Source organism: Rhagoletis pomonella, unplaced genomic scaffold (assembly GCF_013731165.1).
Source record: "Rhagoletis pomonella isolate Grant_MI unplaced genomic scaffold, Rhpom_1.0 Rhpom_scaffold_00015, whole genome shotgun sequence".
NCBI lineage: Eukaryota > Metazoa > Arthropoda > Insecta > Diptera > Tephritidae > Rhagoletis > Rhagoletis pomonella.
In genome coordinates this window covers 1,966,797-1,977,519 of record NW_023458569.1, presented here as the reverse complement: position 1 = coordinate 1,977,519, position 10,723 = coordinate 1,966,797, and the positions used below count along the sequence as shown (strand labels likewise).

The 10,723-nt window shown below is 32.0% G+C and overlaps 1 protein-coding gene across 1 annotated transcript in view; it reads left to right on the top strand.

Moving 5' to 3' along the window:
• The window catches only part of LOC118749376, a gene marked incomplete in the record, with an annotated part of 482,497 nt that extends 473,436 nt beyond the window's left edge, over window positions 1–9,061 (top strand). Inside the window, 2 exon segments of the mRNA XM_036484175.1 lie at window positions 8,005–8,143; window positions 8,429–9,061. Coding sequence (XP_036340068.1) covers window positions 8,005–8,143; window positions 8,429–8,634 — 345 coding nt within the window.
• Window positions 9,062–10,723: the final 1,662 nt, after the last annotated feature.

Here is a 10,723-nt window from a genome sequence, read left to right as displayed (position 1 = left end):
CAATGAGACTTTACTACAAGAACATTTAGAAAATGCAAAACTACAAACAAATTAAATTATGATTGGTCACAATATGAAAATGTTGGAAAAGTAACTGAAAAGTGGGAGTGTCTTAGATTTAAGGAGAAATGTAAAATTTATTATAAAAGCAGTGTTTGTGCACTTAAATAAACAGACTTGTTTTGAATCAAGAATCGGCAGCATTGCCTCGTTTTTCTAACTTGTCTCATCAATAAAAATAGGCCTTGAGGCCATCATCCTTTTAGCGTGGCTCGCTTAAAAGCCAAAAGTCAAAAATACTAAAAAGGGAAATGAATCAAGAACCAAACTTAACAATAGATTGGTAGAACGGTTACCGATATACATATATCATGAGTGGGTGGTGCCACGCCCATTTTCCAAAATTTTACCATAAATGTATTTCTTGGCAAAGAATTGTTGCAAATGTCAATTTTGAATAACTTAGCTTTAATATTTACTGATTTATCGAAGATTTTGTATTTCTCTAAATTACCGTTATATGGGATGTGGGCGTGGTTTTGTCCGATCTTTTAAATTTTCGGCCATTTAGTATGCTGTACCAAGGCCAACAACTGTGCCAAGTTTGGTGCAGCGGTTACCAAGATATACACATGTAACCATAAGTCAGCGTGGCTACGCCCATTGTCCAAAAATTTATAATATTCTTATTTTTCGTCTGAAAAGTATTGTAAATATCAATGTTGAGTAAATTATCTTCAGTAGTTACTAAGATATCGCAGTTTTCGTATTTCTGGAAATTACCGTTACCTATATGGGATGTGGGCGTGGTTATTGTCCGATTTTAAAAAGTTTCGGCGGTTTTTTATGCTGTACCAAGGCCAACAACTGTGCCAAGTTTGGAAGAAATTGGTGCAGCGGTTACCAAGATATACACATGTAACCATAAGTGGGCGTGGCTACGCCCATTTTCCAAAAATTTATAATATTATTGTTTTTCGTCTAAAACTTATTATAAATATCAATTTTGAGATAATCTCCAGTAGTTACTTAAATATCGCAGTTTTCGTATTTCTGAAAATTACCGTTATATGGGAAGTAGGCGTGGTTATTGAGCGATTTTAAAAATTGTCGGCCATTTGGTATGTTATGCGAAGGCCAACAACTATGCCAAGTTTGGAAGAAATTGGTGCAGCGGTTACCAAGATATACACATGTAACCATAAGTGGGCGTGGCTACGCCCATTTTCCAAAAATTTATAATATTCTTATTTTTCGTCTAAAAATTATTGTAAATATCAGTTTTGAGTGAATTATCTTCAGTAGTTACTAAAATATCGCAGTTTTCGTATTTCTGGAAATTACCGTTATATGGGAAGTGGGCGTGGTTACAGACCGATTTCACCTATCTTGGATTAATGGAAACCTACATACCAAATTTCGTTGAGATATCTCAATTTTTGCTCGAGTTATCGTGTACACGGACGGACGGACAGACAGACATGGCTTAATCGACTTCTCTATTCATTCTGAGCATTTATGTATGTATACATTTGTCTATATCTATCTCGATTGGTTTTGGCTGTTACAAACAACCGTTATGTTAACAAAATTAATGTACCCTTGTGCACAAGTGCGCTCGGGTATAAAACTTTTGATTAAGTACACTTTAATATATCACACATTTTTATTTACACTCAGGGAAAAAACAAGCTAAATTTAAGTCAAACGGGTTTAAAATAAGCCGAAAACGTCATGAAAGTCTGCTAAGCTTGAAAATGCTGAAATAAAGAATATATTCTTAATTTTAGAACGATATTTTTTAGATTACTTCGTTCTAATTTTGAGAATAAAAATCTTATTTTAAGAGTTTTGCACTTTTGAAATAAGCTTATAAAAACTTATTTTAAGCACAACTCATGATTGATTTTAGAATGTCTAATCTTATTTTAAGAATGTTAAGCTTCATTTTAAGAATATTTATTCTTGATTTCTCACTTTTCGAAATTCGAAATTCGAAAGCATTTGTCCCCCCAAACCAAAATTGCAAAACAAAAGTATTTTCGATGCATTGCATTTTTATTCAAAAATTCTTAAGAAGAGGAAAATTCACATATGTATGTATATGTAATTCTTATTAAATATGTTTCAGTCTGATGAAGGCTTTGCCATTATTTATATAATATACATGTAAAGGTGGGCTGGTAAAGTTACAAATATTTATAATATGAACATTTTCTGTTTCTTCACTTAGTCTAGAATCAATTTCATATGACTGAAAATGGTTATGAAAACCTTTTACATTTATTTGATAACATATAACATAAATATTTTATTTTTTAATGTAAAAATGTTTTATTTTAAAAATCTCAAGATTGTTTTTTTCAATTGCTAAAAAGTAGTTACTTTTATAAAGTGTACATTTATAAGTAAGTTCGTCAATAACTTCAACACTAGTAATATCTATATCTAATATAGAAATTATTCTAGAAAAATAATCTAATTGCCCTAAATCAACAATTTTCGATGACTTAAAACTAAAAACTGGTTCAAAAGAGTTCTCATGGTCTAACAAAAAACATGAAAATTTAATTCCGGATTTGATTGCTAACGATCGAGGAGGATTTACTCTAGAAGTAATATTATTCAAATACAGTTTTGCCTCCTTATGCTTAGCCTCAAAACGCATACTCCATATATATTTCAATGGACCACATTTTTTTATCGCCGTAGCGTAATGAACAAGAAAACGGTGTTTTGGCTTAAGTGGCCCATAAAGTTTCGTATAGACTGAGTGATGTGTTTTAACTAAATTTTGAAAATTATTTAATTCATCGTATCGATATGATGGCTCAAACAAAAAGTCGACGATTTCCAATAATATTGTAAAAAGTTCCCAGTGCTTATTACCAATAGGAATAAGATCGCCTATTATTAGTGGCAGAAAATGAATGAAACATCCTATTTCGCTGGCAGTCATTTTTGAGTTAAATGTCTTTAGTCTTCCAATCGATAATTGTACGGAAATATTTCCGCTTTCTGTTTCACCGAATTGAAAAAGTGTTTTTCTGCTATTTATATCGTCTAGGGTAATGACTTGCTCACTTATTAATGCTACTAGTATATTGCACATATCGTATATGCAAACGCCTTCATATATATCGTGCATAACATCAAACGAAAAATTTTCTGTCACTTTTATCGATTAATGAATAGGACGTTGTGCATTGTGATAAAGCGTTACAATTATCAAAATTTTCTTCAACTGGATGTTGATTTTCCAAATGTATGCGAAAATACGTAAAATTAGAAAAAGTTTGGTTACATTGATTTTGTACACATTTGAGTTTTAGAAGCTTTGTAGATTTAAAGTGATCGACTTTGAAGTGACGGATTAGAAGACGTGCACCTAAAAATTTGTGTGAGCATTCAAAGCAAATATACATTTTTAACTAAGTACTTTTATTTAGTTGTTGGTGATGAAATTAAGAAGACAAGTAATATTTGAGGATTTAACGTCAAAAGGAGTATTAATTTCATAAAAAAATTGTTGTATAAAAACCTATGGCAACTGACACGTATCAGGATATTTTAAATTAAAGACTTGGAAAATTTTGAAGCACACGTCTAAGCTTTCGAGATATGAAGCAAATTTATATAAAGTCTTCTCAAAATAAACATAGAACCTTTTGATATCTTCATCAGATAGCCCTTCTACCAAAATAAAGGGCTGTACAGTCAATCCAGCTGAGTAGTATTTGCTGAGCATTTCGTCAATTTTCCGTTGGTAATTATTAATAGACGTCAGTCTCAAAGCAAAACTTTCCTCTGCATCCACCAAAGTTGCCTTTTTGTTAAGTTTTCCTGAGTGATTTCTGAATCGAGCTGGGGAAGGCAGCACTGCGTTAAGGAGTATAGTTGATATATAATCCTGAGCATCTAAAGATAAAAAATTACGATAAATATTTAAATAGTACTCGAGTGTCGATTATCTGCTATATAAATCTATTCTAAAACTGGACTATCTACTACAGATATGACTTAGATACTTACTTTTATTGTCGGTTAATTTGGCGTTAGGAAACTGCTGCCTACAAAAATCATTGTGAATTTGTTTTTCGTAATACAGATGAAGTATGATCATAAAATCTTCCCATTTTGAGTACATTAGTTGTCCTTTTGTTGGGTACATCATATCAAAATCAATTTTGATCTAAAAATAGATTTAAATACGTACAAATTATATGTATGTAACTAAAAATGGAAGGTTTACAGTTATTGAACAATCGTTTACCAACTCCGGTGCTCTGGAATCAGATAATTTGGGCCAAGACTTTAAAAAATCAATGCTTTCCATTTCATTTAAATCCTGCTGACGTATTCCATAAGTTAATTTCCATTTGTCGCGTACTTCATTCCAATTAGAGCTATCCCTGCTCAAATACGTTTTAAACGCCAGAAGAGTTGATCTGTCAACTTCAGATACGAGGGCACTGTTAGATCGGAAATGTTCGGTAGAAGAAAGTTTATCGGAGTCATTGTTTTCAGTATCTGCGATGGTGAGTTTATGTTTTTTTGACCTTCTGTTTTTGTACTTAGCGTACAGCTTACCGCTTGGATTTTTTCGTCCATTTCTAGGTATAAAATAGTACTCCTGAGGGAAAAAGGAAAAATATTGTTGGTATATTTATTGTAGGAAATAAAGGCTGGACTAACCTCAACGGCTTTTTCATTCGGGAAAATACCAACAATTTCATTAATTAATACGGGAAAGTCGTGCGCTCGGAGAGTAACATTACTGCTGATTACTTCTTCTACTATGATGTTTATCAATTCATTCCTCTGTTCGTTGGTTAAATTTTGCTTTTGCTTGTAAAATTCGAGAATATTTTACCCCTTTGACGTTTCATTTAGAATAAAACTCAGATTTTTATTCAGCAATTTTCCACACATTGACACATTTGTTGATGAAGAGGTAAGGGAAGTGTACGTTGGGGCTTTCACAGTATTCAGCCACTCTTCCACTTTTGATGGCATTGACATGGTTTCTTCATCTATTCCAAACTATTGAAAACCATATTAAAAATTTGCCTTTATCTAAATTGTCATCAATACAAAAATTTTCACCTGCTTTTTCTTCCAAGCAAACAATTTCTCACGAAACTCCATGCGCAGCCCTAGCGGGGGAATAGCTTCCTTCATGTCTTCTTTTGCATGTACTTTAAGCTTCTATATGTCACATCTGCGGCTAAAATATACATATCTAAAATGTAAAAATGCATAGCACTTACATATCGCGAACAAAATACTTACCCTTTAAATATTCATAAACAGATTCTAAATTGAATTCTTTCAGTAGTTGCCTCAAACTTTCGTCGTCCTGATTCTTGTCAAAATGCTCAAGTGGTTCATTTTCCAGATGCAAAGGCACAACAGCATTCGCATTTCCCATTGGTACAACACAACTTTGCTTTTGGAAAGACTGCACAGCGTAGCTCGATCCACTTTCAATAGTTTCTTTCTCCAGAGCATTTAAACAATTTTCTTCGGCAGGCACAACTGGTTCGATAGCTACAGCCATCCAACTTCCTGGGAAACTTTCATTACTATTATGCAAAGGCGCAATAGCATTTGAATTTTCTAATGGCACAATATTAACTATTTCAAAACCTTCCATTGTACTCAGTTTAAACACTTTTCACTTTTAATATTTTATACCAAGTGCGCACTCTTAAAAGAATAGCAAAACCGAAAGAAACGAACACTGAAAGTGTTATTTTTATTTTGAAAATGCTTCGGATTAATTTAAGTGCGATAAACTTGTTTTAAGAACGAACACTCTCAAATAAAGAATTTTACTCTTGAAATATTCTAAAATCAAGAATGTCATTCTTGAATAAAGAATGCCCTTGAAAATCAGGAATTTGATTCTTAAATCAAGATGCTTTTATCTAGTTTTGAGATTTTTATCTTGTTTTAAGCTTACCGTTCTTATTTATATCTTGATTTAAGATTGGGAAAACTTAAATTTAAATTTGTTTTCTTAAATTATGCAGTTCTTAAATCAAGTACGACACAGCTTGATTTTAGCCCGCAACTTTTCTCTGAGTGTAGCAGCCTTAGATTTGCCAATAATTAGTGTTAAATTTGTTGAGTATATTAAAAGCAAAAATAAATATGTACATAAATATTTCAAACTTTCGAACATAAATTTAAATGCATTTTTCATTAAATGTTATTAAAATAAAAGCTTTCAGGTATAATAAATGCTATATTTTTATCTTTTTTAATATTTAATATTGAATATGCAAAAGAAAACTTTTAGGTAAAAATAAAATGAATACTTTAGTTAATTTTTGAGTGAACTAAATGAAAATAAAAGTTTTCATTAAAACAAATTAAATTCATTAACTTTTGCACATTTCAGTCTATTCTTTTTAAAATGTTATAAAAGTAATAATTAATGTTTAAAATTTGAGATTTGGATAAGAATAAAAAAAATTAGTAATTCAAGCAGTTATTAAATATTCTTAATTTTTGTCTATAGTTTGGCTTGTTGATTGACAAAAAACACGTTTTAATTAATAATCATTGGATATTAATCATTATTTAACAGGTCTGGTATAATTGAATTCGTACTCGCTTTAATGGCTTCCAATATATCCAAATAAAAGTTATAATATTTTGTGTACTTTATTGTCGAAGTCAAATAAAACGGGAGATGAATAAATCGTTTTGTACTTGGTACAAGTCGGGTCATTTTCGAACTAATTCGGTTTCAGTCAGGAAATTCTAGTTGTAAACTTGTTTTTTTCCTGACTAGTTTGGGGCCGGGTATATATGTAGTACGTGCATTCAAACATACATATGTATGTATGTAGGTACTCGTATGCATGCGCGTTGAAGATGTTTGTGCTAGAGATGGGCACGGGCCGGGCCCCTGCGTAAGCCCGCGGGTACGGTCCGGAATATTTGCTGTCAGCAAGAACTCGTGCGTGCATGGGCGTTCAGTAAAATTTCATAAAAGCACGAATAAGCACGAAAAAGCCCGTTGCTAATACCACAAATTTACTTAAGCTTTTGTTTTTATAAAAAAAAGTTCATATTTAAACCTCTTTTGATAAGAGAAAAGCAAAAAAAGAAATAATTGGAAACCGATAGAAAAAGTAAGATACTTAGTAGTTTTGTTTACATATCTGTACATAAAATACCTTCCACTTTTTTAGTTCCCAGAAAATATGTTATAAAAATCTTTGATGTAAATAATTGATTTGCTTAAGTAAATATACATTCATAAACACAAAATTAAAAATATGTACATAAGTATACATACAATAAAAGTTGGCTCTTTATTTCCGGGCTGGGACGTGTCCCGACGTGCCGGGCCGGGTCTCTCTAAAATTCTTAACGTGCGGGCTCGTGCGTGTTTTTGAAAGTTGATTTTGCACTCGTGCCGGGCCGGGCCTGAAAATTTAGGCCTGTGCCCATCTCTAGTTTGTGCTATCGCTTTGTATAGCCGTCATACGTCGTTTTCTTTCTTTTCTCCCCTTCTTTATACTATATCCTCTTTGTTACTCATGTAAAATTTTCAGTTTTAAAAATTTCACTCTCCGTTTTTGCGATACCGCCGCCTAAGAAGTTTCATTTCAATAAGTATTGTAGGAAATTCTACTATGCATTACCGGAAATGCTCAAAAGAAGCGAAAAAATTAAAACACATTATAAGGCAATGCATTCTAGAACACGTTACGACTAAAAGCGATTACCGATTTTTTGCTGGGTACCTATGCATATATATTTGAATTGTAACAAACTAAAATAATTAAATTCTATAGCAACATGTTTATTTAAAATATGATCTGCTTTCACATTCACCGTTGGGTTTAGCTTTCTTCTGAATATATGCCTCGAAAGCGACGTATTAGGGTAGACAATTTAATTTTTTTTTAATAGCATTATATTACATTTGAAACCCCACTCTCTTCTTTTGGCTGATTAAATGTCCGTTTTGTTGATATTTTACAGTGTGTTTCACGAATATCTTCTTTATATTGGCAAAGCAGTGAGGAAACTGCTACATATGAAAAACCTCAGAAGATACCTGTGCTCGAGTCACGAGAAACGGTAGTCACAAAATCAAGATTGCGCGACAAAGCATTCGGAGGTAAATTATAGACTTTACTTTTATAACTAAATATATTATATATTAACAAATTTATGATTATAATGTTTTAAAGCAATATTTTCTGTGATGTACTGTGGAACGATTTACCGTCACCGAAACACCAACAACGAAAATGAGAACAATATTACCTACTTATTATTATTTAGTTATTTCATTTCATATTTGTGGCTATTTGTAATTCATACTCTTCGGTCCATATTCTCATTAAGATACTTATTAGTTGCTCTTATGTTCCTAATTTAGAGTTGTTTTTGTTTATTTCAGATAATCAACTTAAAGATGGCGGCTCTTCATCAGCAGCCAAGTCATCTGCTATGCTACTTCTTCTTTCCCTGCCTACGCTAGAAGCTATATTGCCACTCTTATTCGAGTTTCTATGTCAATATTGCCAATTTAATATTAATGAACGCCAACGAGGCCATCGAACTTTGGCGTATCATGGTTACTGCAATTATTCGGATGGCAGATGATAATGAGCTATGGAAAATTAAATATGATTGCAATGACCAATTTCAACAGCATCAGCTCAGCCGTCGTCATGGATTCATATAAATTGTTAAAAGTGTATAACATCTATTTTTTGTTGTGAATTATGTATTTACTTTTTCTCAAATAGTCGTTAGCAAGGCATATTCAACAACGTAGAAGTGATTTCGACAGTTGTCTCTTTTGGACTGCGACTGAATTGTCAAACATAGATCAAAATATTTCAAATGTTATTAAAAAAACAACATTTTAAATTTTTCGTATTTTTGGCTACCATGACAAAAACATTTAAAGGTACAACCTCTCGTTCAATTTCTCCGCCATAAGGTTTTTTGACGTTTGCTAGCATTTTAAGTACACTCTCTCGAAATGATTTAAATGTCAAATAAATTCAAAATAGACAAATGAAAATTTATGATTTGAAATATTTATTCATACAAAGTGGGAAAAACAAAAAACTTAAAAAAATCAGTTGCTTCTGTAGCGGTTCCCTAAGTTACCGTATATGCGGCGAAAATGAAACGAGGTTTGTGTTGTTATGGATAGGCAGGGCCGGATTAACTACGTCACGGCCCTTCAACTATTTCTAAGTTCCTGAAATAAGTTTTTATACATACCATAATTAGGCTACTTTTTCACTACATCATTCATCACCCTAAAGTAGGGCTGCCAGATATCTCTGTTGCCAAACCGGGACACTTAAGGGTGGGAAAGGCCTCTCGCTCCCTTCCCTTTCGTTTCGACAAAAATTACTTACTAAAGGATGTAGTAAAATTTTATTTTGACAAACAAAAACAAAAACATAAAAACATGAGATCATTACAACGTACACCAGCAAAACAAAACAATTTATCACAACTAAAGCACAGAGAATTTTTCACAATGCATGTACCTTTTTTGTTCCTTATAAAAATACAGTTTATACTAAATACATCAGAAAACATAAAAATAAAATTACTAAACTTTGTGCAAAACTCGGGAAAATGCAATAAATTTGCATACAAATTCGCAACTTTCTATTCAGACTTTTTTATACAAATTTTTAAAATGAAGTTTCGCAGCCCAAAAAAATTTAGTTGATTTTTGGTATTGTTTTTACTGAGAGTTTCTTCCATACAAACTATGTTCGACATTTTTTTGTATGTAGAAGACACTGTCCGCAAAAAATAAATAGTTGCAAAAAATCAACGAAATTTTCTGGTAACTTCAGACCTGCACTTTACTAATTGGCTTAAAAGCTACATTTTCAAAATTTTTCTAAAAGATCTGATTAGAAATTGTGATCTGATGAAATAGTCTCCGAGCCAATAATTTTGTACGGTACTTATAAGTAATCTAGGTTTCAGGAAAGAAAAAAAATTAAATACAAGGTAACATTAAGATATCAGTCATTTGTTCCGTTGCTGTGAACTTGTTTCAAAACTTCTGGCCTTTGCTTAATATAATTGTAAAACTCTGTACATGTCATTTTAACGTATTTAGGTACATACTTATATTAATCATCAACTATTGCTTGCGCAAAACGTGCTAAATTTAAAAAAAAAATTCGCATATGAAAGAGCACCAACCCAACGTAATAAATTTAAGTATACAAATTTTAGTATTTAGTTTAGAAATATTCAAATCAAATACCTACGCCAATATTAAAATGAAGGGCTTTGCACTTAACGGATGCTTTTTCATAATTAAGTTAAAAAAAATATTTAAATTCCATGCTGCCTGTAATGGGATTTGAACCCTGACGCTCTGGAAATTAGTAAATTGTGGCAAGCATCTTCGTGCACTCAGCTACAGCCAGACATGTAAATGTGCATACAAATGTTCAGTTTGATTCAAAACCACGTGTTCGTGGTATGAAAGTTTTGTTTTTATATACGAACATTTTAAAACGATAATCAAATAAAAAATATTCATGTTTACTATGCGTTATTTCCCCCAGTAAATTCACAAAATTTTTCTCAATATTACAAGGCTTTTTTTCTCTCAGTGTAGTCATTTTTATTCAAAATTTGTGCAATCAAATCGAAAACCGGGACACTTAAACGAAACCCGGGACATTTTAAGGTTGGACCG